The sequence below is a fragment of the Hippopotamus amphibius genome, chromosome 2, assembly GCF_030028045.1.
Source record: "Hippopotamus amphibius kiboko isolate mHipAmp2 chromosome 2, mHipAmp2.hap2, whole genome shotgun sequence".
Classification (NCBI taxonomy): domain Eukaryota; kingdom Metazoa; phylum Chordata; class Mammalia; order Artiodactyla; family Hippopotamidae; genus Hippopotamus; species Hippopotamus amphibius.
The window spans coordinates 5169299-5195726 of NC_080187.1; the positions used below are offsets into that span (position 1 = coordinate 5169299).

At 47.5% G+C, this 26428-nt stretch overlaps 1 protein-coding gene across 11 annotated transcripts in view; it reads left to right on the forward strand.

Moving 5' to 3' along the window:
• RAPGEF1 (Rap guanine nucleotide exchange factor 1) overlaps window positions 1-26428 on the forward strand; it is a 134272-nt gene that overhangs the window by 46136 nt on the left and 61708 nt on the right. For 7 of the 11 annotated variants that reach the window (XM_057719901.1, XM_057719903.1, XM_057719908.1 and 4 more), the window contains exons 2-3: window positions 20815-20954; window positions 21559-21672. In XM_057719901.1, coding sequence (XP_057575884.1) covers window positions 20815-20954; window positions 21559-21672 — 254 coding nt within the window. The remainder of the gene's footprint in view (window positions 1-20814; window positions 20955-21558; window positions 21673-26428) is intronic. The other 4 variants (XM_057719905.1, XM_057719910.1, XM_057719904.1 and 1 more) reach the window with 1 other exon arrangement.

A 26428-nucleotide genomic window follows, 5' to 3' on the forward strand; every position in this document is an offset into this window, starting at 1 on the left:
AGTAACTACTGTGTTCCAAGCTTTTGATTATGTTCTCTTTTAAACCATTGTATTAGTTATGTGTTTAGTGTTGCCTAAATAAACACCTACCTAGGGGAAGAGTTGCTTTGTTCCTGCCTCTGAGTAGAAGCAGCTGTGAGGGTGTTACGTGAATTATCAGGTGCGTGTTTTAACTGGCGTAAACAAGAGCTTGTTGACCTGTGCTCTGGGTAAGATCTCTGATTTCTGCTTCTGCTCTCGGGGTCAAATCCCATGATGTAATTTTGATTGAGGAGAATTCAGTTCTGACCTGGAGTGTATCTGTGGACTTGATGCAGACCAAGACCCTCTTCTGCAGCCAGTGTTGAAGAGAAGCTCTGAAGCAGCCGGCTGTTTGTTTGCCTTCTGGCCGGGTTTCATTCACCCTCCCTGTCCGAGGGGGAAGGAAGAAAAGCCTTTGGCACAAGCTTTTAGCAGGACCCTTAGGCGTAAGGGAGGAAGCTAATTTTAGTTGTTTTTAATGTTATGGTAGTTGGGTTGCGTCTTTCCTCTTAGAGTAGAGCATTTTAGCTCTTGTTTTTGCTTTTGCATTTCCTGTGTGTACCTCCTGAAGCAAAATGGACTGCTAAAAATGTCACTTGGTGTTTAATTTGTGCCTAGAATAACAATCAAGACTTGTAAACACTGTGAGTCACTAAAATAGTTTTAGGAGGAAAGAAATGTTATCTGTGTTACTCTTTTCTGTATTTCCTTCTAGAAATTTTCCAGTGGATTTGCTCTGCTTACTTTAATTGGACACACATAGTCTAGTTCTTTCGTCCGCAGCCGTACAGTAACATTTTATTTGCTGGCACCTGGCTCTCTGCTTGTATGCAAAACACCTTATTTTTAAAAGTGCAGTGAGTTTTGGAGGAAGATCGCGGTTAAAGAGGAAAGTTGCTGGAAAATAGGGTGGTGTTGCGGGTCCACCAGCAAGCAGGAGCAAGCTGCGGGCACATCCGTCATCATCAGAGCGTGCTCACCTGCCACCTGCCACAAAACGCTCTTGGCCTCGTTCCCCAGACGTCCCCAGCACACAGTGCACGCTTCGTAAGTATTTGTTGGATAAATGAGTCAGTAGCCTGGCAGGTAGGGAAAGGGTCAAGAAGAGTGGTCTTATAAAACAACGAAGCCAGAAGGGAAATCAGCTAGGCCAGGGGTTCTCAAACTTGCTGTGTGTCAGCATCACTTGGAAGGCTGGTTAAAGCCAATCTCTGGGTCCCACCCCCCAGAGTCTCCCATTCAGTAGCTGTGGCATGGGGCCCAAGAGATTGTGCTTCAGACCAGTACGTCCTAGGTGAGGTGCGCTGCTGGTGGCGCAGGGCTGCACTTGGGGAACCACTGATACAGGCTTACTGCCCTTGTTTTCCAGATGAGACGAGAGGCTTGGAGAAATTACGCTTTGACAAAACTAATTAGCGACTGAACTGACACTAAATGCCGAAACTTTCCTCCCACTTTCTGACTTCCAGGAAAGAGAAATGTGCAGGAAGTCCCCTATATACAAACGAGTTCCGTTCTGAGAGCACGTTCATAAGTCCAGCTTGTTCATAAGTCCAACAGAGTTAGCTTAGATACCCTAGGCTAACACAATCGGCTACATAGTACTGTGCTTTAATAGCTTTATAATACTTTTCACACAAATAATACATAAAAAACAAACAAAAAATAAAGAAAGCACTTTTAATCTTACAGCACCTTGAAAAGTATAGTAGTCCAGTACAACAACTGGCACACGAGGCTGGCATCGAGTGAACAGGCAAGAAGAGTTACTGACTGAAAGAGGGAGAGGAGGTGGGAGATGGTAGAGTACTACTGTACTCTCTACAGTGCTGTACAGTAAAGTACACAAGAGCACAACCAGGTAGAGGATGCACACACGTGACAGTGTATATGCCAGACACGTGAACTAACTTACATGATTGGACATGCAAACACACATTCGCGTCTTTGAAAGTTAGCAACTTGAAGGTTCGTATGTAGGGGACTTACTGTAATCTGATGTCTCTAAATTGGCAAACTGTTATGGTGACCACATTTCCCAGTTTCTTTCTTGGGAAGAAAGACAAATTGGGGCAGTAAGAGGACAAGAGGTGTTGTTCCAAATATTGGTTAGTTACACCTGCAGAAGTGCTGTATAGCAACTGCCCGTTTGTGACTGGACGATATCTGCCACCCATCAAAGGGAGTGGTTTGTTTGGGAGCTGAGTAGAGTCCTTGTACTGTTGCCAAGTGCATCCCGTCTCTTGACTGTCTGTGAGAGGTTAGCACTTCCCTCGTGCTTGGTCAGCTGTGGATGGGACCTGCCTTGACAGAAAGTCAGCCGCCCTCACAGGTGATTTCCACACTGTGAGGTTGGTACTGAGGTTGGAGTGGAGGAGCACTCTTTTTTTTTTTTTTAATTTATTTTATTGAAGTATAGTTGATTTGCAATGTGTTAATTTCTGCTGTACAGAAAAGTGATTATTACACATTTCTTTTTATATTCTTTTCCATTATGGTGTATCACAGGGTATTGAATAGAGTTCCCTGTGCTCTACAGTAGGACCTTGTTGTTTATCCATTCTCTATATAATAGTTTACATCTGCTAACCCCAAACTCCCACTCCACCCCTCTCTCACCCCCTCCTCCTTGGCAACCAGAAGTCTGTTCTCTATGTCTGTGAGTCTGTTTCTGTTTCATAGATAAGTTCATTTGTGTCATATTTTGGATTCCACAAATATGTGGACAAATATGGTGTCTGTCTTTCTCTTTTTTACTTACTTCACTTAGTATGATAATCTCTAGGACCATCCATCTTGCTCAGATGGCATTATTTCATTCTTTTTATGGCTAATACTCCATTGTATATGTGTACCACATCTTCTTTATCCATACATCTGTTGATGGACATTTAGGTTGCTTCCATGTCTTGGCTATTGTGAATAGTGCTACTGTGAACATAGGGGTGCGTGTATATTTTCAAATTAATAGTTTTTTCCAGATGTATGCCCCGGAGTGGGACTGCTGGGTCATATGGCAACTCTATTTTTAGTTTCTTGAGGAACCTCCAGACTGTTCTCTGTAGTGGCTGCACCAGCTTCCATCCCCACCAACAGTGTAGGAGGCTCCCTTTTCTGGAGGAGCGCTCTGGATGGGCTGCTGAGTTCCATGGCCCTTTTCTTTCCTCTGGCTGGGATGGTGAGGGTCCCTGATGGGCAGCCAGGCTTGGAGCAGAAGCTGTGCAGTTTGGGCAGGAAGAGGTTATTGTAGGCGTTTCCTGTGCATACTTTTTCATTTTCCATCACCCTGGCACCACCTTCCCAGCACCTTCCCACTCAGTAACGCACAGTCACTGGTGACGCTTAAGGAAGACACTTTCATGCATGATTGAGTCAGCTTGCAGCAAAGCGAGCAGAGTCTGAGTTCAGGCTATTTCCCCAGTCACTGGGTGACTTTGGGCCTAGTTATTTTCTCTGAGCCTTGGTTTCTTCACCTATAAAATGGCTTTTACATTAATTTCTGACATAGTAAGTGCTCAGTAAATTATGGGCTATTTTAAGGAGCACATGATGTGGAGCAGGTTGGGTTTTAGGCAGTATGTAGCTAACACTTGCCTTAAATTCCTGTTTACTCTCACTTCCTGTGGTCTCTGCCGGCCTGCGAACAGCATAGCTATGCCTGCACACTTGGATTTTGCCTTGTGGCAGTTTGCATTAAGACAGGGTTGGGGGAATTCACTTTGACTAAACGGCAAGACCACCAGTACCTTGGTAATGAACCTCTTTGTTGAAAGGAAGATGGCTTCAGAGTGATCGGCTTCTCACCCTGTTGGGGACCATATTTAGATTTCTGCAGCAAGTGAAGAAAGCACGTGCTGGACCCTGTTGTACGTCACCTGCTACAGAATTCACCTCCCAGCACCCCCAGGGGCCTCAGGCTCCCTGATCCATCAGGGCCCACCTCGCTGGCCTCGGCTGCCATACTGACCTTCTGTCAGGTCTTCTGATTCACCTTGACCCTGCTGACTGTAGCCTTCTGAAACATGCCCTTCCCTCTGCCAGGAACATGTCTCCCCAGTCCAGTCCGCTAGCCCCACCAGAAAGAAAATGAAAATCTGGCCAACTGCAATGAATGTTTCAGGCATCAGTTTAAACTGCCTCCTTGCAGGGTTGAGTGTGGTTGCCCACCGTGAAAGAGGGCTTTCAAGCGCACCTTGGCTCCCTTTCCTTCCCTGTCTTCTTCCCACTCGCCGGCCAGCGTTCCCTGCATCTCCCACACTAATACCTGCACCGGAACCCTTGTCTCAGTCCACCTCTGGGGAAACCCAGGCCAAGGTTCTCGCATTCACCACCATCCCCTGGCGCGGTTAGGGAGCTTTGGCCCCACTTTTACAGCAGTTGTCACCCTTGTGGTGGTGTGTTTCAGGTCTTTCTTCCCTGTTCCTTTTAAGTATTGGTGCCTTGTCTGGCTGACTCACCGCTGCCTCCTGGGCATTGAGTACTTAGGGGTTTGAGAAGTGCCGTGTGCCGTGTTAACCTCATGCAGTCATCATCTCCACAGCATTTCTTTTCCTCCTCCTCCGAGGAGTTGAGGGGATGTGACAGAGGCTCTTCCTTGGCAGACAGCCAGCTCGGATTGGATTTTGCCTACAAGGCCCTCTCTTCATTGCCTTATGGAACAGGGAGGCAATGCCCGGGGACATCTTCATTCACCAGACAGAGGCCGTCTAACAGTTTACACGCTCCAAGCTCCTGCCACGCCCAGCCAGCAGAGTTACGTCAGCGCCCTGGGCCCCGCGTGGCTATAGCCCTGGAAGGGGGAAATCGTGCAGGAGGAAAGTTTTTTCCTGAGCCAAGTGTGCAGCACTAGATTTCTCCTTCCTGGGGGGGAGGCCCGGAGTGGGGCCTCTCATGCTTTGGGAAATTGGCCCAGGGCCAGTTGTACAGCACAGAGGTGTGAGTTGAGTTTTATGAGGCTCACTTCTTTAAGTAGGAAATCAGGATTTTAAAGCTAAACAGTGCTCCATGGGATCAGATAGAAGAGGCTGCCTGTTTCAGCATTTCAGAACTGGCCTGTCCAGGGTTGGTGTGGTTCATGGCCTCAGAAATGAAAGTTGAAGATAAAGTGGGGAACCCCATAGAGACGGACTTTAACCAAGCTTCAGGACACACAGTTCTGTGCTAATATTTTTGTTTTGATGAAAAATTTAAAAACACTACTCTCAACCTCTACCACAAAGAATACAAAAATATTATTACAAAGAAACTAAATCTATTTTGATCCCTGCTCTGTGGTGATGTTTCAGTTTGTAAAGAAAGTTGGAACTGAAACCATTTGAAAAGGTGGCCTTAAAAAAATATGCCACGCTTTCTTCAGAGTGTAGACCCATTTACAGATTCAATCCACTGATTTTCATGCATTTTTCAAACATATCCGCGAGCTTTTTAGAAGCTGTGTATTTTATTATTAAAGTGCACTTAGTTTTGAGGCCATTGTGACTGGCAGACACCAGTTGCAGAACAAAAACTATATATATACATACACACACACACACACACACATACATATATTTGTTTTTTATATTATTTTTATTTTTGGCTGTGTTGGGTCTTCGTTGGGGCATGCGGGCTTTTTGCTGCTGCGTGTGGGCTTCTCTCTAGTTGTGCTGTGCAGGTTTTCTCTTTAGTTGTGGCACGTGGGCTTCAGAGTGTGTGGGCTCTGTAGTTTGTGGGGCATGGGCTCTCTAGTTGAGGTGCAGGCTCAGTAGTTGTGGCACATGGGCTTAGTTGCACCAAGGCATGTGGGATCTTAGTTCCCTGACCAGGGATCAAACCCACGTCCCCTGCATTGCTGAACAGATTTTTTACCACTGGACCACCCAGGAAGTCCCCCAGAACTATCTTTTAGGAGATTTAAGTCACGATGATGAGTACATGACGGGCCCACGCTTCCTGGAAGAAATGAAGTGACATGTTTCTCTCTCTGGCCACTTGGTGGCTCTTGGAAACTTTGGTTGAATGCCACCAGCCTTTCTTCTGCCATACCCTCTCCTCCAAGGAAGGGGTTTCTGTAGACCCCACACAGACTGGGTGGCAGCAACATCCTACTTGCTGTCACATCTGGGAGAACTGTGCTTGGGGAGGCTGAGTCCCGGGCAGATTCCTTTCCTTTGCAGTTGATTTTGTTTTCCTCTCTAGGAAATATAAGATTTTCCATCTTAAATGTAAAATGTGGTTTTCATCTTAGAATGTGCTTGAATTTTAAAGATACTTTAAAGGATTTTAAAGATACTTCATTTTCCATGGAGGAAACAGTTCATTCATGGGTTGGGGTCGGTGTAGTGGCCTCTCACCCCCCAGCCCTAACTGTGGTCGTTCAGATACCTCAGCCCCTCCCCTTTCAGCTTCTGTGTATTTTGTCCAGATTTGCTTTCTTCGGACTGCAAATGTGAATGTGTATGAGTGTCTTGTTAATGCCTTTTTAGACCAATACCCTGTCATTGGCCCACCTCTCTACCCTCTTGAGAATCACTGTCTTAGAGAAATTGAGGGCAAAAATCACATTTTTTCCCACCGCAAAGTAGGTGCCAAATGTAAGTGAGCACGGCACTAAGCGGGAGGAAGAGCAGTGATTGATCACCTTGGTCATCGGTTCTGGGTGAAATACGTTGTCCCAAGAACTCTGCACGTGGTAGGTCCTGTGTTATTTATTGGCTTACTCAAGCTCTGAGCCCGTAGCTAAAGATTCTTGCTTGGGGTGCTGACTGGAATTTGTCAGCCGAGACTGTGGTCACCCCCTCTCCCCCAGGCCCCACGGCTGTGCTAACGCAGGTCTGCTCTAGGTACAAATCCACATCCCCGTCAGGAGGGGCTTATCCTGAGGAATGTTCTGATCTGAGATGAGACCCTCGCCTTCTGTCAGAGTCAAGGGTCCCACTGCCTGTCCCTTCCTGTGTGCACTTGGCTCTGCGGGGCTTGCAGTCAGCCCCTCCCCGTCTTTGGCCCAAGATTTGGAGTCTCTTATCACCTTTACTGCTTTCCCCCAGATCTTTGTCTTCTAAAACAGGGCTTCTCAAACTTGCGTCTGTTGCAGAGTTATCTGGAGGACTGGTTGAAGCCCAGTTCCTGGGTCCCTTCCCCAGAGACCTCAGTTCAGTAGGCCCAGATTGGGTGGAGATCTGGCATTCTCACCAGCTCCAGCTTATGGAGACGCTGCCGTCGGCCACACGGTTTCTCCCCCTTCTCCTTACGCTCAGTCGGGGGAGGGATTAAGAGACTATTTGGTCATAGAATCCACTCAGTGGATTAAAAAGTGAAAATCTAAAACTTTTAGGTTTTTTACATACTTTGTATATTTGATCGCAAAATAAAATACATTTCTTACTGTGGTATGTGGTCAGAAAAGGTTTGAAAGCTACTGGTAGCCTCTGCCTTAGAAATGACCCACCTGTTGGCACCACACCTGTGCATGAGTCTTAGTTCCAGACCCAGGTCAGGAAGCTCAGCCGGTGTCCTGGTGACTTCGGGTAAAGACTAGATTTGCCATCCTGATTGCCCCTACAGGGATCCCTGACCTGTAGCTCCTCTCTGTCCTAATGAGAGGGTTTCTCCACCCCATGCTCCCCAGGGAGAAGGGTCTTCAGCGTCTCAAGTTGGTTGTAAGTGAAATAAGATTCATGAAATATTTAGCCTTACTATCTGCAGTGCCCTCTTATATTTTGTATTCTGTTTCATGTTTTAGTCCAGGAAATTGATTTGGGGCCCTACTGGTGGGTTGCGACTTGCAGTAAACATTAGCAGGAGGAATAAACCACACGTCTGCCCCCCTGTGTAGCCAGGGCTCACTCAGCTTAGTCTCTCAAGGATGCCTTTCTCACCCAAGAAAATCCTCATCCCTTTGCATTTTTCACAGCTAGATTCTGCAGTGTCTGCTTGGCTTACAACTCTAGGGCTTCCTTCATAGATGTTTCATGGCTCTCTCAGGAAGTAAACCCTTTAATTCTTCAGCAGTTGTCTCGCCCTGCTGTGTGTGGGAGCCCTGGGTGTACGGCTTTACTTTCTTGTTAGCTTGTAAGCCACTTGAGGGCAGGGCCTACATTCCTGTTCAACCATAGACGCTCTGTGGTACCAAATGCCTGGCATCTGGCTGGTGGAAGGAGCCACGCTGTGCCCTATGGCCAGGTCCTGAACTCAGTTTTTAACATTGTTCCCGTGGAAAAGTGAATTCTGATTGCAAACAGCTGACTTCAAGAAGACACGTCTCTGCCTTCTCCTCCCACGTGGCCTGTGCATGCTCTTCCTCCCTGACCTGCCGAGATGGAGGTCTTCAGACAATTGGCAGGAAGCCGCCTCCTGTGCAAAGATTTAGTCCTTTAAAAAGACCTTCAGTTCTAGGAGACTTAAAGGATAAGGCTGCTGAGGGAGAACAAGGGAAAATGAGATTCCTTCTCAAAGAATGCACAGTGTTTCCTGCTCTGAAGATTCTAGAATGAGGCAACTGGATTCTTCCTAAAGGCATTCACTGGAGTGGGGTAGGTTTTTGGAGAGTTCTGAACAAGGGAGAGAATTTGGAGAGAGTTAGAGGAATGTTGTTTGGCTGAATCCAACATCCAGGAAAGGGGCTGGCAGCCACTGAAGAACTGTCTTTTAAAAATACATCTTGTGAGGCCATTTTGTTATTTGTCACAGATTGTAAAGGTGTAAATTCCGTGAGAACTGGGAGGCCTTTTTGACTTCAGAAAATCCCTTTCTAGCCAAATGTTGGCAACTCCAACGGTCACTGAAATATGTATTCTTCAGCAGCCTGTTGTTTAAAATAGTGTCTTGATTCCATCGATAATCCCAACCCCCAAGTTGGAAGAGTCAGTGTGTAACTTTGGCCTCTCTCCCTTAGCTGAGAGACTGCGCCTGAGATTTCATCACCGAGGGTATTTTTAGCCCAGGTGCTAGCTCCGCCAGGAGGCCTTTGATGTGATGCTGTGAGTGAGCCATCTTGGTCTTGGACTTTTCCAGAAGGGTGTGATTCACTTTTACAAGCAGTCCCGGCCTAAAAGTCTTTTCTTCTACTCTTGTGACAACTTGCTTCCCTGGCGATCAAAGCTGTGAACACTTCAAATAAACGGCATATTTGCTAGGCTGTGGCTTAAAAAAGAGGAAGCGGAGCCCACGCTAAGATGTGCATCTGAGTCGGAAGCCAGGGTGGATGGGGCAGTGGTGTTCACAGGCGAGCACAGGGCCCTGCACCCGTGGGCACCGGCTTGTATGAGTGGGACACACGAGCCCTCCTTCCTCCAAACCTGGACTCGGCTTCATTTGAGCCATCTTTAGGGTATTTACTCACTTCTCTCTCTACTAAGTTTGGAGACCGTGTGGCTGGCGTGTGAAGCCACACTGGGTTCAAATCCAGTCTGTCCCTTGTCCCTCAGCCTCAGTTTTCCTGCCCTGGAGGGTCACTGTGAGGATTACCTGAGACAGACCCAGAGAGTGCCTGGGTGGTGCTGGGCACTCACTGCACAAGAAGTAGTCCCAGCGAGTACAGTGTTGCTGTCATCAGCTTCACTTGGTGCATGCAGTACCTTGTACACGGGGGGCCCGTGCATCTGACTGCAAGTGATTTCAGGCTCCAGGCTAATGAAATTCTGGCTTTGACTAAACCAGCCTGACGTCAGATTTTCGAGGCCCCTCAGAGCCCCAGTGGGCGGTTAGGCCATCTGTGGCTGAAGTAATTCACAAGCAGAGAGTCGGTGGGTGTCCCCAGCCCTGGAGCGGGCTGTCTTCCATGCTGGCCTTCTTTGCATGTTTACTTACTGTGCTGAAGTCGTCCCGTGAGGAAGAGGAACGACTGGAAGCTGGTTAATGCTTTTCAGCCATTACTGAGGAGGGAGCCCGGGACTGGCTTTGTTCAGGAGGCCTGCGTCCCAGGCTGGCGGGAAACCAGTTCCCAGGGCCTGGGCTTCCTCGGTCAGTAGACTCAGATCCTTTCAAGCTCCCACACTTCGTGGAAGCTGAGAGCCCACCACTCACTCGGCACCTGGTGAGGAGCGGGGCCTCTGAAGCAGGGCAGCCAAGGATCACCTTGGTCCTTGATCAGCGCTTGATTCCAAATGTGTAGCGCAGAGGAGGGGTTTGTTTTTGGCCCCCATGTATGTACGAGCTGACATGATAGATATTCTTGTGAGAACAGACCCCTGGCCACGGACGTATTTGAGGGACAGGAGCAGAGGGGCAGGGTCTGTCAAGAAACACTCATCAAAGGGCAGCCAAGTAGACCCTTTACTCATTTTGTTCCAGAGCAAATGCGCTTCCTCTGGCTGGGCGAGAATAAAGGCTGCCTCTCCTCCACGCCCACCCCCCTGTCACCCCCACCCCTGTGCTTGGGAAGCCATGTCTTTGGAGAAGTGGTCATTTTCAGATCCCTCTGTGTCCTTCAGAGATTTTTGAAGCCTTTTCCTAACCAGCACCTGTTTGCTGACTGTGCTGTTTTTCATTGGCCCCATGTGAAATGTCAAAGCCTGTAGGCTCAGCTCTTTCTCCTGCCCTGCGGAGCAGGCTGGGCTTTCATGCAAGGACCCTGGGTTCCAGAGTGCTTCCACTGGCATCAGGAGCTGTCCTCCTCCTGAATGGGCTGTGAGCAGCTGGAAGGGGCCGGCTTTCACTGAGCACATCTGCACCCCAGGACTCCTCCCTGCATCAGGACTGAGGATTTCCCTGGGTCTCCCCCCACGAGATTAGGGGCTCCTTAGAGGGAGGAGCTGTGTCCTGCTCCTCTTTCTGACACCAGCACTTTGCTAGCACTTAGTGTATAAGTGTGTATGGAACAAATGAGTGAGTGAATGAACGAGGGTGCTGTTGTGCCTGCCCTGCATTATCTGATGCGCCCTGTCTCTCTGAGGTATTGGGAAGTGAGGGCACTTTACAGGTGACCCTTGTCCCTTTCGCTTTCTTCGATATTTGCCCAGCGAGCAATTCCAACAGCGTCCTGCTGGGGATTGTGACTCCCAGCTGCTTCTCCTGTTGCCTAGGAAACAAATAAGTGAACATGTGCTCACTGACAGTTGAAAATGTTGTTTTTCCTTCTGGAAGCCCAGAGGGTGACCTGACAAATCATGAGTTCTGAGGGGTCCCTGAGCAAGGCCTAGAGCAGCTGAGGTGGATGGAGCTACTGTCCGCCACAGCCTCGGCCACCTGCAGGTGCTGCTGGGCCCCGAGCGGGGCCTGGCGCCATCCAGACACGCCTTCCTGCCCCCGACTCGGGCTGCTGGGCGGGCGACACTGTGCTGCGCAGTAGGCTCGGTGGCCCTTGAGGAACGTTGTTTGATTCTAACCTGGCAGCAGGCCTAGCATACAGGTTCCTCTGAGGGGCAGAGGCTGCCCTAGCAACTCCACCGAAAGGATGAAGGCTGGGGCGGGCCGGCTTTCTGTTGTAGCCGGGATCCTGATGATGTGATGAGCTCTGGCCCTGCCTGCGTTCTGCCCTGCGTACTGGTGTGTTTCCTTGAAATAAACTGATCTCTCTCTCTCTCTCCTCTCTCGTCTCTAGAAATAACACTCTGGAGAAATGACTAATTTACATCTCTGGAAGTCTGTGAAGTCTGTGGCTTTAAGAGTCTCTGGGTCAATTCCAAACAGTCACAGAGAAGAAATCCTTCCTTGGGAGTGGGCCACCCTGGGGACAGGCTGACCTTGAGTGGTTCACAGCATGTGTTAGGGCTACAGTTGCCTTGTCTGTGATGTGTGTGTGCGTGTTCTGGGGGTGGGGGGTGGGGGATTAGGCTCCTATGACTTGGTTTCCACATCTGTCAAATGGTGCTAAGAATCCTTCCCATCCAGTGTTAATGTGAGGATGGCCCTGGACAGGGCCTGGCTTCCAATAGGGTGTTTAAACACACGAGCTGCTGATTTAGCTGCTTGATTGGGCTCTAGGAGGGAAGCATCTCTCAGTCCCAGAGGGTTCCCTTTCATCTTGTGGGATATCTGTCCATTATTTGATGAATTATTCATAGTAGGAGTAAGTGTTGGGAAAACTTTGTTCAGTGCCCTCTCCGACAGGTAGGGGCGGGAGGCTGCCCAGGAGATCATCTCCAGGCTTTGTTCACATCAGAAGTTTACCTGGCGGGGGCTGTGGTTTCTATTTAAATCCTGTAGGATACCTACTTTAGTTACTGGATTCTCCTCTTTTTTTTTTTTTTTCCAAGCTGCTAGAAATTGAGAGGCAGTTGAGCCTCAGACAAATAAAACTGTATCTAACAGCCCAGACAACATCACCAAGAATCCAGCTTGCCTCATTACTGCTCTGCTTTTTTTTCAGTGCAGTTTAATTGAAGTAAAACACTTATGTAGAAAAGCTCTCAAATCGTAAGAGCACCAGCTCAATGAATTATCCCCTCTATTTTAAAATTCTACTGTGTCAAAAAATAATAATTGCCCATTCAAAACGGTGGCATTTATCTCAGAATATTTGGGTAACAGCAGATCACATTTATTTAATGTTGTCTAATTGCCAGTACTATGCTAAGTGACTTTACATGAGTACTTTATTACATCCTTGTAGCAGCCCCGTGAGGTGAGGTAAGGATCATTCTTCCCATTGTATAAATGAGAAAAGTGAGGCCCCAGTGGGCTGCTTACTCAGAGTCACACACATTGAGAGGGTTTCACTTACATCAGAGGTGCTGGTAGGGTGGGAATGAGTTCACAGGGCTGTCCTTGGCCGTGTGTGGAGGTCAGTTGTCACCCCTTTTGCCCACATGTCATAGCAGAAGATGGGATGTCACTCCCACCATATATGTCCTTGGTCCCTGCTGCCAAAGAAAATCAGTTTGTATCGTTGGGAAGCTATGATTATCAGAAATTTCTTTTGTTGAAACAAAGTCTGCCTCCTTTACCCTGCACCTCCCGCCTTGCACAGCGAGTTTCCTCAGTCTCTGTCCCTGTACCAGGGGGTGGCTGGAATGAGATTCTGCAGGACCTCCATGTGGGCAGTGGTTAGGGGAGGGCCTCAGAGCCTGGAACTCACGTGCTGCCCTGGAGCCCAGCCTGGGGGTGAGGGGTCCCCCGTGGTGGGTCCTTCTGCATCTGCACACTGTCTGCCTTTTCGGGGGAGGCAGAGCAGCCTTAAAGACCTCAGCAGCACAGTCCGGAGCACTTGACTCCAACCAGCCCAAGGCGCTTTCTTTGGAGAGGCCAGTGGACCAGCCTTCCTCACGGGGCAGAGGAGAGCTGGCCACTCCCAGGGCCTCGAGCTGCAGCAGCGCTGGAAGTGTGTCTGGTCCAGCTGGAGACCACGTTCTGAAGACTTAGTGTGAAAGAAAAAGACAAGTGAAATGTCTTGTTGATGGTTTTTACTTAGTTACATGTTGAAATTAAAATATTGTGGATAATTTAGGTTAATTTAAAATCATATGTGGCTCTTGTATTTCTGTTGGATTGTACTGGCCCAGAGAGTCCGTGGTGCTCTGGAGACCTAGAGGGGGAGGAGGGAAAGATATGGTTTTTCTCCTGTCTTCTCCCTGAAAGCAGCGTGAACAGTGTCCCCTTAACCCAGGTGACCCAAACTGAACCACCACAGCAGACAGAGTTCTGATTGTCTCTGGCTCGTGCATTGGCATTCCTCAGAGAATTATATTAAAAATCAGTATAAACCGTCCCATCTACATCACTAATCAGCTGTTACTCTCTGGGGTTGGTTGAATGTAGTAGTTTTAGTGGTTGCAGAATTCACTCACTGGTCCTTTTGTCTTGTGTTCAGTAACCATCATTTATTTGTTTTCACCGTGTGCCAGAGTTCAAAGTGAGTAAGATTTAGTCCTGGGCCTCGAGGAAGCGTGTGCTCCGCTCCCGCCCTTCCTTGCCCTCTGCAGCAGTGAGGAGAGCGCCGCCGCTCTTCATCCTCCCCAATGCTAAGTGTTTCCTTTTTTTTTCTTTTTATCCATTCTGGTGTGTATGTAGTAGTATTGCTTTATGGTTTTAATTTATTGCTTCCTCATGGCAAATGGAATTGGTCACCTTGTCGTCTGTTTATTGGCCATTTGGATTTCATCTTTTGTGAAGTGTCTCTTCAATTCCGAATCTGTTTTTAATCCTTACCAGTTATGCAAGTAAAGCAAAACTGGTAACTCTGTCAGATTTGAGCCCAAATCCAAACTGAAGCCTGGTTTCTTCTGTAGGTGGCAGGAGCCCCCTGGGCCTGGTCTCTTCCCTGCACCCCAACTCTTCTGCTTGCACCCCGAGTCTCACTCTTTGGCACAGTCCCCGCTGGCCTGCATCCAGCTCAAGGCAGCTGGGTGGTATCTTGGCAGGTTCAGTGCTTATGCCCTTGGGCCTAGCAGTTCCATTTCTAGGAGCCTGTGTCAGACAGGTGCTGAGAGCGAGGCATGAGGGCGTTCACGCAGGTGCTGCTGTGTGAAGGGCAAGCATTAAGGACCGGCACCACCAGTCAGGAGACTGGTGACTGCGTTGGGGTCGGCCTTTTGGCAGAACATTATTCACCTGTCAGCTGTGTCCGCGTGGCAAAATGCCCACAGCATATCAGTCCATTAACAAGAACAAGTCAAGAAAATATTTCAGCTCTGCCATACATGGAGTTAGGAAGGATTTTCATTTTCTCTGTGATATATTTTTGCAGTGCTTGGATTTTTATAGTGAGGTTGTTTTACTTTTGTTACTGGAAAAAGGAAAAGGGATATGCCTAGTATCTCCTTTAGCATCCACACCAGCATCGTAGCTGCCAGTCAGCTTCCTGAACCAATGGGTAACATGAACAGATTTTCATGTCAAAAGAGCCTTTGGTGTTGCAGAATTCCAGAAATTATCTTCCCTCTGTCTTAACGTGAATAGTTCTATATTAAGTAAGAAAGAGGATCTTTTAATATGAAAATTGTTGGAAAAAATGAAACATCAGGTGACTTTGCGCTCTCCTAGGCTGGGATTATTTTTAGCCTCTGCTGTACTGAGTGTCTGCGGGGGCTTGGCCGTGTTCGCCCCTAACAGTGAGGCGTCGCGTACTGAGCCTTTGCTGCGTATCGGGTCCTTTGCTACATGCTTGACACGCAGGATCACATTTAACCCTCACAACAACCCGAGCCGACCGGGTTCTGTAGCTGAGGGACCTTCAGCTCAGAGAGGCCGCGTGCGAGGGAGAACACGGACTGCCTGACTCCAGAGCCCGCGTGCCGCCTGCCGTGCCCACGACCCCCTCACTCTCACGCTTGTCTTTGTCTTTACATTGCAGTCTGTACGATTCTAGATAAGTAAACACACCTTTAAAAAAAACCTGAAGTCGTTACGTTTAAAATAGTTCTTCCTAACATCCTTGTGTCACTTCTCCACTCTACTTGTCCTTTTAATGCATTTGGGAAACAGTGTGGATGAGGGAAGCAGAAGTGCACAACCCCAGAGCTCACGTGCGAAAGAGTGGGAGTCCTTCCGCACGCCGTCGGGACGAGGGATGAGCAGCCACTGTGTCTCCGAGGAACTGCCTCAAAGTGTTATCCACCCGCCCTGACCCTGACTATGTGGTCCCTTGTGTGACTGATATGTAGGGACTCCCCCCATCCAAGGTGAAGTTAAGCCCTGACAGAAAGCACTGCTAAGTTGGGATCCCAGCTGCTGCTGCCCATGACGTCTGAAAGGCCAGTTGATGTGTACAGTTGTCAGCACCAAGCAGAGATTGTTATTAAACCCGGCGGGAGGGGGGTGGGGGTGGTTTGCAAATTGAAAATTTAAGGTAGAAATACTGACACCTGGCAGACTTCTTGGAAGAAACTGGTTTGGCTTCGGTGTGTTTTTGGTTTTGGTCGAGACATGATTTTGTGAGCAGGTTACGTGCCTCTTCTCCAGCCCGTTCTCTCTCTCTCTGGGTAGAAAAGGGCATTCACACCACTGCCTGTCTGCAGCCTGTGATGGTTGCCCAGGGGCCTGCTGCTCTTAGTAACGCTGTGGCCATCGCTCCAGAAATTGATCGTGAGGTCACGGAAGCTTTCCTCCTCTGGAAGAAATGAGTAGCAGATTGGTCATTGGGAGTTCCAGACCCTCCTTGGTGTAAACGCCACCCCAAGCGATGCTTGAGGGTTTGTTTTCTTAAGTTCTGTCCATGACCTTTGAAGTTGTTCTGGCAGATTTGGTAGAACACAGTAAGATACACCAGCTTAAGGCACTTCCCTGTGGAGGAGGGCATTTGTTTCCTTTGTTTAGGTGTGGCCCTATGAAAAAGTGTGCCGGTCTGGCAAGCCTAGGTGTTGGTGGGGGTGTGGAGCAGCTGGGACTCAACCTTGCTGGTGGGGCTTCAGTGGCGCAGACCCTTTGGAGAAGCATCTGGCGACATCCATAGAGTGAAATGTGCTGTGTGCTCTCTAGTCCAGCGGGTCTAGTCACAGAAGCTCTTGCGTGTGTCCCAGGAGGCACGTATGAGAAGGTTCACAGCAGTGATGTTTATAAAAGCAAAAGGCCGAAAATGACCGAGTGCTCACTGACAGGAGAGTGGATAAATAAAACTGGTATTACAGAACATGTGGAATTTCACAGCACTGAAAACAAAAGCACTTACATACACTTCACCTGGTTACATGTCAGACCTACATTGAGTGAAAAAGCAAGAACATAGGAACATTTACAACATAATACCATTTGGCTTCACAAACCTATGCATTAAACTATATTTGCAGGTATAAACTATGACAGAAAGTAAGGGATGATAAGCACAAAACTCAGAATCAGTTACCCATCGTCGGGAAGGAAGAGATGGTTGTGACAGAGCGTGTGGCGGCAGCAGCGGGACTGCTGATGTTCCACTCCTAGGGCTGTGCTGTGCGGTACGGCAGCCACCAGCTTATGTGGCTGTTTAATTACATTTCAATAAAAACTCAGTTTCTTGGTCACACTAGGCACATTTCAAGTGCTTAGTAGCCTCAGGTGGTGACCACATTGGACAGTGCAAATACAGGACATTTCCATCGTTGCTGAAAGTTCTGTTTGATAGGCTAAGTTGGTGGATGCATGGATTCGATGAATTCTCTGTCCGTTGTACATATATATGTATGAAATCTTTCAAATTTTTTGTTTCGGTTTCAGTACTAGAAAATATCTAAACACACACATTGACAAAATCTGAAGTGTAACGTCCTAAATGAAAAGTCAGAAAGTGGTCGGTAAAGTTACCTGAAACTCAGCAGTAGTGTGAGAGCATCTCTTTGGCATTGTCCTCTACCCAAGGTGATTGATACACATGAGGGACGTGAGAAGAGGGGCAGGAAGTGTCGGGCGGGGGAGGGGGGCTGCTGCTGGCAAAATTACCCTAACATAGCTGCCACCTTTACTTCCTCCCACTCTGCTACCACTGGTCATTATAGTGGTTTATCAGCACTCAGATGTGTAGTTTGAGTGGCCTTGCAAGTCTCCTGAAACCTGTGTTGAAATCTATGTTGCTAAGCTATTGTTTCAGGGAAAAGGTGACCGACGGCCTGCAAGTCAAAATGTGTCCTAGCTATTGCTGTCCTTGATTTTCAGACTCAAGGAGGTTGGTTGTCATTACAAAGAACCTGCTTTCTCTGCTTGATTTATCGCCTCTTGTTCTAGAGCTGGCTGCTTTGAGGCTGTTAAACACTCCAAGGAGAGAGATTTATTGGTAGATGTAACACTTTCTTTAAATGCGGATGTGAATTCCCAGCTGAGACCAGAGTCTCAGGCTGTGCCTGGCAAAGCAGAGGTTGAGAGAGTGTGTTGTGAATATGTCCTGGGCTCTGTTTGCTCTCAGGTGGAGTTGTCCTTGCTTGGCCCCTGGGTCATGATCAGGGGTTTTGGGGGGCCTCCACGCCTTGTTTGCCTACCCTGGTTCCGCCCTAGTGGTGATGGCAAAGATGTGAATCTGGCCAGTCCCTCAGCCCCCTGCCTACCCATAGAGCAACTCAGGGCAGCAGACCAGAGGAGGCGGAAGTTGGCTCGCCCAGCCTGTGTCTCTGAACATCTTTGACCACCAAAGAAACCATGCATCCTGTCGATACTTCCCCATTTATGTCTGCTTTTCTTGCCCTACTTTCAGTCTTACTTGCCAGGGTGGAAGTCATACCCTGACATCTGACTTGGGAACCTGTCCGGTGAGGGATGTGCTGTGACTTTAGGGATGCTGAGGCCAGCATCCAAAGAAGTAGGATGGGGGGCAGCAGTAAGGGCAACATGGAAGGAGGCGCCAGAGAAGGACACAGATGAACTTCTGGTCTGGGCTGAAGGAAGAGGAGAGGGGGCGTGCGTAAGGCCCTCAGTTCCTTGGGATCTGAGTCAAATGTGCAGTGCTGCAGAGGACCCTGACTCATCTGTGAGCAGCTGGGACATAAGAATTCAGAGTTTGGTCAGACGTGCTTCCCATCCAAATCATATAGTTAGTTAGGTTAGCTCCCTGCATTGAGCAGGCTCCATGTGCCTGGGACGTGGATGAGTACCTTGCGGCATTATCCACAAGCAGCATCCCATTTAACCTGCATCACATCAGCCATCTCGAGAAGAACAATGTCATCAGCCCCATCTTCCAGGCAAAGCAGCTTAAGACTTGGAGAGGTGATGTTGAACGTTGTAGTCAAACAGTGTGACTACAAAGCTCACCCTCTTAACTACCACATGAATTATTAGACTGTGGACATTAGACTGGTCCGCATAAAGAAGGAAGTATAAACTGTCCACGGGGCCCTCCCTGCTTGGGTGGGGAGGGGAAGAGGGGGGCTGGAGCAGTCACACCATCCCAGTGTAGCTGCTTTGACTCCCAGGGGAGATGCAGCAAGCATGTAAGGACTGGTGCTGCGAGCCCCTCTGCCCTGCGCTGAGCAGTTCCAGGTGAGGAGAGAGGGGCACGCGCTTCCTGTGGATTTGTGTCCACATTGGGGCTCCAAGAAGGGCTGCCTACAGTTCTGGCCAGCAGACAGACAGCTGTGAAGCTGTGTTTGGTGTGACTCCACTTGCGAACGAAGGTCGGGCCCTGGCTTCTCTCTTTGGTGCAGAGGGCAGTGGGCTCCTAGATCATGGCAGAGGGCAGATAACGCATTTATCTGATCCTGCCTGCCACCTGGAAGGCCGTTGACAAAGGAAGTGAACTTTGGCCCTATTAAGTCACATGCAACACTAGTAGACACAGTGACATGCTTGTAATACAAGGTGCTGTATCATTTATTTGGAAGAGTGGTTTTGTGTTTTTTAATTTTTTGTTTGTTTTGTTTTAGTGCTAAATTGCTGGGAAAGTTGAAAAGGATTGTATTATTTTAAAAATACAGATACTTTTTCCATTGCATAGGATTGCATTCTCCCTAATTTTCAACCAATTTCAAGTATTTTCTGTGAATTTCTGACGTTATCCAAAGAAGCAGCCCTTTTCGTGGGGTATTTTTTCATTGGTTGATTTGTTCATTTGTTGAATTAATGTTTCCTGAGCATCTTCTATGGGCCAGATACCAGGTGAGCACCAGAGATGCAGGCTTGAACAAGGCAGGTGCCGTCTTCAGTGAGTTTGCATTCCTATGAGGAGAAACACACAAGTAAATAATTTAATAAGATGGTTTCAAACACTGGAAAGTGCTGTGGTAAATGAAGGAAGGCTGCTCGTTGGACTTGTTTTTTTAACACCTTCATTGTGGTATAATTCACATACATGACTCCTGTAAAGTGTAGAACTCATTTTTTTTTTTAATACTAACTCACTGGGTTGTGTAACCATCACCAGATTCTAATTTTAGAACACTTCTATCCTCCACCAAAGAAACCTCTTACTAGCAGCCCCTCTCCGTCCCTCTCCGTGCTCTTCAGTCTTAGGCAGCCACTAATCTACTTTCTGTCTCTATGGATTTGCCTATTCTGGACATTTCAGATAAATGGAATCGTATACTATATGGTCTTTTGTGACTGGCTTCTTTCGCTTAGCATAATGTTTTCAAGATTCATCCATGGTGTAGCATATCAGTGCTTCACCTAAGTGCAATTTTAGGCCTAAGTATTTTACTCTTTTTGATGATTGTGAGTGGAAGCTTTTTAGACATTCCTTTTGAATGTTCTTTGCTAATGTATAGAAATATAATTGCTTTTTGTATATGATCTTACGTGTGATTTTGTATATCATCTTGTACCCTGTGAGCCTACTAAATTTATTTATTAGTACTAGTAGTTTCTTAGTGGATTGCTTGGGATTTTTCATATACAAGGTTGTCATCTACAAATAGAGAGAGTTTTATATCTTCCTTTCCAATCTGGACGGCTTTGATTTGGAGTATTAGAATACAAAATCGAATAACAGTGGTGAGAATGGACACCCTCATCTTGGTCCTGATCTTGGCAAGAAACCATTTAGTCTTTCACTGCGTCCCCAAGGGTTCTGAATACCTTAGTTCTGTTTCAGTCTCTACTGCCAGCTCTGAGGCCTTACCGTATCACTTGTTGCAGTTCCCTAAACCAAAAAATGAGAAGGTTGATTCCAAAGGGCCTTCCTTTCCAGTTCTTACATCCAGCACTTCTGTGATTCTACTTTGGTTCCTTTCATCCTAGCCAGTTCCCTTGGACATTGGGTAGATCATCAGACAAACTCTATAAGGACACTTGAAAATATTTGCACGTTCGTTTTCCAAATCCATTTTGACTACTTTCAACCTGACCTAGGTGGAAACTGCAAAAATTGAGACATGCAAGCAGAAATGTTTTAATAGATCCATACTTCCCTTTCTTTGTAAGCCTGAACAGCGAAGGGGAAAGATTTGTTTGAGAACGACGCTCGTTTCCACAAAAGGTCAACGAACCATGGCTTCTTCCCACTCTGCCTCTAACAGTCATTACCTTCTTTGTTTTCAGACTCTCAGCGTTCTCATCTCTCCTCCTTCACCATGAAGCTGATGGACAAATTCCACTCGCCCAAAATCAAGAGGACGCCATCAAAGAAGGGGAAACCCGCTGAGGTGTCTGTGAAGATTCCGGAGAAGCCTGTGAACAAAGTGAGCTGACTCTCTAGGTGTTTCTCCTGGCCTTCACCTGCTTTGAGCAATAAGTTTGTGCTGTTTTTAAGCTTTTCCCCTGGGAATTGAGATTTCAGTACAGAACACGTATTCCATAGCATTCCACAGTTTCAGGCGGGGGCCTTTAGTGTCCCTGTGAAATATGAACCTTCGGGGTGATGAGTGTGTCTCCTGTTAAGCGGAGTCCAGCTTGCTTGGCTAGAACAGTTCTTTTCCAGCTGTGTCATCCTCTGGGCACTGAAAACAGCTCAGCTCATCATGGTCGCACCCCAGGGTGCTGCCTCCGTGCCTCAGACAGGCCCACGTTGCGCGTGCACACACACGCGCACACACACACGCGCGCACGCACACACACACGGAAATTTGTGATGTCCGAAACACCCATCATTCAGCTTTAGGACCCGTGCTCTGATACGTGCTAAACCCTTGAAACCCAACCAGAGATGTCCTCAAACACCAGTAACCTCAGCTGGGCCAGTTAAGCCAGATGTGTTGGAATAGCTGTTGGTTTTTGTCAGCCCCTCCCTTCAGCCTAAAACGGCCATTTCAAGCTCTGTAGGAATCCAGGTTTCCTCTCTTCCAGGAGGCAACAGACAGATTTCTGCCAGAGGGCTACCCTATCCCCTTGGATCTGGAGCAGCAGGCAGTAGAATTTATGTCCACCAGTGCTGTGGCTTCCAGGTCTCAAAGGCAGAAGGTCAGTGTGATATTAAGAACAATTGGGTTTGCCTTACCTTCTACTGCAGAATCCTGGCCCATGGTTTTGGGGATGGAAAAAAAGAATCTATTGCAATATCATTGTGTTCAGCTGGGTGGCAACTGTGGGCTTAATTGTTCAGGAAACAGTCCAAGGAGCCTTGGATAAAAGTAAGAGTTTATCCAAGCCCCCATGGCCTTTGGAGAGAGCTCAGTACTCCATGGCGAAAGCTCGGGGATTTTGGGGATTGGTTTGGGTGTGCTGCTTGGTTCCAACGGGTTCGGGGGAAGTGGGTGAGTCTCACCTCTTAAGACCAGCTCTTCTTTCCTTGAGTTGCTAACATGATGTGGATAGTTGAGAAAAGGAAGGGCATCTAAAGTGTAAGGTACTCTGTTAAATGTCTCTTGAGACTCGTGAGTGTGATGAGACTGTGTGGAACCAGTGCACTCAGAGCCAGGGACACCTTTTGTGCTGCTAACGTTTACCAAGCCTTTTCTTAGCCCCATGCTAAGTGCTTTACACTTGTTCTCTTACTTAATTCTCATTATAACCCTGGGAGGAGGAAATTTATCTTGCAGAAAAGGAAACTGGGACTGTGGAGATATTAAACATTTGGGCAGTCACACAAAGAGTGGTAATGCTGAGATTTGAATGCAGGCCATCTGACATCAAGTCAAAACTCTCTTGATGCTGTGTTTACTCTTTATGAAAGTCAGTTTATTTTTTAATATCTAACAAATCTAATGTTAACCCTCACACATAACTGAGCATAAAAACAAAATTAAACTCAGCAATGTAAAATAAAAACAAGCCTCATAAATAAGTAGATTCTTAATCCTTTAGTGACGAACCGCAGTGTAGTTTGTAGAACTGTTGTCACAGCTGTCAGTTTAATGCTACTAGCAGACACTAACCTGTTATATAAACACATAATTCTTGAATTTTGCAGCACAACTACTTTTGTTTTTATGTTGGCCAGCAGAATATCTTAAAAGTCTAGTTAAAAGTGGAGAGAATAAAGGTTTTAAGTCCGAAGTCTTTTGTTGAATAATCGTTTTTCCTGCCCCATCTGTTAACAAAAAGAGGCTAAAGAGCAAGAATGAAATACACAGTGTTTGCCAGATTGATCTAAATTCCAGATTGAAGAAGAAGAAGAATGTGGAAGATTTGGTCTGTACCACAATTATTCTTTATTACAATCTGTTTAGCAACCCCTTGGAGCTGGATTTTATATTAAACGCCAAGAAGAGTGTCACTTGTCATCTGACGCTAGTCCAGGCCGCCCAGAGTAAAATGACTTACCACTGTGTTTTGCTAGTGAACTCTGATTAGAAACTGCTTCAGCCACTCCCTTCTTGGAATTTTCCCCCCTTTCTTCATTACTCAGCAGAGGTCATAGGGGAAATGTGATACTAAAGTACCCTTTCCTTGGGAGGGATTCCTGCAGACTCCAGGGGACATTTGGCAATGTCTGGAGACATTTTTGGTTGTCACAACTGGGAGATTGAAGCAGGTGCTACTAGCATCTGGTGGGTAGAGGCTGGGGGTGCTGGTAAACATTGTACACCCCCCCCCCCCGCAACAAAGAAACATCTGTCCTAAAATGTCAGTGCCATGGCTGAGAAACTCGGTTCCTTGTGAAGGAGTTACAGATGCGATCTTCACCCAGGGAAGAGTGTTACCCCGGTTTCTGGTCGTTGCTCTTTGAGAAGGGTTGAGTCACTATGCTCTGCCCCAGGTCACCTGCATGAGATAAAGTGAGTACAAACCCACAGTGGAGGCCCACAGTCAGAACTGGAAGCGCTGGGGAAACCGCCAGGTTGTGTGACCTTAACCTGCTCTATCGGAGAAATCTTACAATAGGTCTGTCATTGGCTGTCATCCTTAATTATTACTTATTAGCTGTCTTACGCCTTAGTGTTTCCATATGTATTCTCATTTTTCCCAGGTTATTACATGGGAACGTGCAGCTCAGGTAGATAGAAATAGATTCGGAGTCATCTACAATTTACCGTGGGTCTCTCCTTGCCTGGGCCCTGTCCTGGGTCACATGCTGTCTTGCTTACTCCTCACCTTGACCATGTGCACAAGCTTTCACTGTTCTCAGTGTACAGGAGTGTGGGCTCTGGCCCAAGTGTTCTTAATCAGATCTGTTTTTCCCTTATGAAGCACTCCCATGTACATTCTCACCCAGCGCCTACATGAACCTCTTTAGGTCACCCAGGGCAGGCATTGTTCTCCACATTTTGCACATGAGGAGCCTGAAGCCCAGCAGTGCCTTCGGATCGAGGCCCTCCCCCAGCACCACTGGTCTCATGTAGTTCGCAGGTGCGTTTGCACCAGTGGTGGCACCTAACCCCTGATGCAAGAGCAGGTGCGCAGGTGAATGCACCTGCCTCTCTGAGGCCATGGCCTCGGGTTCCTGGTTCCTGGGGATACTCGGTCTGGGTGTCTCATTGTAAACTCTTCCGACTGCTGGCTGCATTTTGCAAGAAGCCATAGTTTAAGAGCTGAAGGGGACTTCCTCAGTGGCGCAGTGGTAAAGAATCCGCCTGCCAATGCAGGGGACATGGGTTTGAGCCCTGCCCTGGGAAAATTCCACATGCCATGGAGCAACTAAGCCCATGCGCCGCAACTATTGAGCCTGTGCGCTAGAGCCCGTGAGCCACAACTACTGAGCCCATGTGCCGCAACTACTGAAGCCCACGCACCTAGGGCCCGTGCTCCACAACAAGAGAAACCACTACAATGAGGAGCCTGTGCACCACAATGAAGAGTAGCCCCCACTCGCAGCAAATAGAGAAAGCCTGTGTGCAGCAACGAAGACCCAACGCAGCCAATAAATAAATAAATTAATTAAAAAAAAAAAAAAAAAGAGCTGAAGGGCTAGGGGAATGCACAGTGTTCAGAGACCATGAATTCTGGGAGTGGAATTTGCTGAGAGCTAATGGATGAAACCTGACTCTCTTAGGTTGTCAGCTCTTTTATTAGGAGCCCAGGGCAGCCCGGGTATTCAGTGGCTCATTTGATCTCTTGCAAATGACTTGCTGTGAAGCGTCTTACCCCTTTTTGGATGCCTCCCATCTCCAGGTTAGCCCCTTTCCCCCAGCAAACCTGATGACACATTTTCTTAAAATGTTTCCTCCCCACGTTTCATCTTTGCTGGCTCCTAACGCATCCCAGTGTGCTGAGACGGCATTGTTGTAGCCATAGTCCTCTTGCCCAACTGGCCAACGTGGTTTTAGTCGCATTTGATGTCTGCAAGGCACCATGATTCCTTCCTGCTGAGGTTCCTCCCGGCCCCACATAGGCCATGGCAAAGCAGAGCGCTCTTGGCCACAAGGTGAAGAAACGAGTGCCTGGTCCTTAGAAACAGACAGTAAATAAACAAATGTGTCAGGTAGTGAAAAGAGAAACGGTAAGGGCAGAGAGGCCACAGTGATGGAATGGGGAAGGGGTGCTTTTTCCTCCCTTGGAGAATTGTATCTTAGTGGTCTATAGAATACCTTTTGGGAAGTACCCCCATTGAGAGAAGTTAAATCAGGTCTTTGAAAGTTGTCTGACTAAAGGAGCTAATTACTTCTTGATTCCATATATATATATTTTTCCTTTGATATTCCCATGAAATCCACTATTGAAATTTTTTATTTAAAACGACATTCTCCATTGTTTTTTCAAAAGAGCTAGTGTTCAGAATCATAATTACTTTTATTGTGTATCACTTTTTTATCTATTTATAGAGTACAGTTTTAAATTACTTTTTCTAAAAAGTGTTTTCTTGTTCTTGGTGGTTTTTATTTATATATTCGCTGAACCTCAAAGAGCCCACAGGTGGCAGTTTTCCTCATACATACCACTCTTAATTTGCCCTGAACATATAATCAGTTCTACGTGAGTAGATTATCCATTTGGGGATTTATCCATTTTATAGATTATTCTTGAATTCCTTTTCCCTCCCACCCAGCTGGGGCCTGGGTTGTTGACATTAGGGCCAGTATAAGGAGAAAGGAACCAAAGGGGTGTGTTCACCCACTGACTGGATGCAAGGTGTCCCATGGTCAAGGAGAAGAGGTTTGGGTGTGGGAGTGTGAGTGCTGGGAAGTACAGGACTCTGCTATCTCCCTTCCAGGCGGGCTTTGCTCAGGAGCAGAGGGACCCTGAGTGCTGGTAGCACTCGCTACAGGAACAGTGTGAAAGTGGCCATCTGTCCAGCTTCTTCCCCTTTTCACCCCAGAGCATCTTGCCCCTGCTAACCCTAGGGTTTCTAGTTCCTTTGGGAGAGCCATGTCATTTCACTGAGGGAGGCTGCGTCTTTCTGTCAAATAGGGAGTCCTGGGAGAATGGGTTTTGAGCAGTCATGCCTCTGACCAGTCTTATACAGCCCCGAGGACCTTGAAAGGCCTGGGGTTTCTTGATTTGATTTACTGGATCGATGTGCACCTTGGGACTGAACTGCTGGTCATCTGCTGCTCCTCCAGCCATCAGCATATGAGTCCTCACTACCCTTACGAGATTAGCGGTGATAGCTCAGTGGGGTGGAGGAAGAGACCCCAGGCAGATCTGTCTCTGTCCAGGAAGGCAATTAGGAATCTCTGAACAGCGTTCCTCTGTCAGCCCTTCTTCTCCTTCAAGTCTAGCCTCTGTATCCTGATTGCAATCCTTGGAACAATTGGACTTGGTTTCTGCAGCAAGAAGCCTCTTCCATTGGCATCAATCTCAAACTGGTTCACAGGAAATTTTATTTTATTTATTTTAA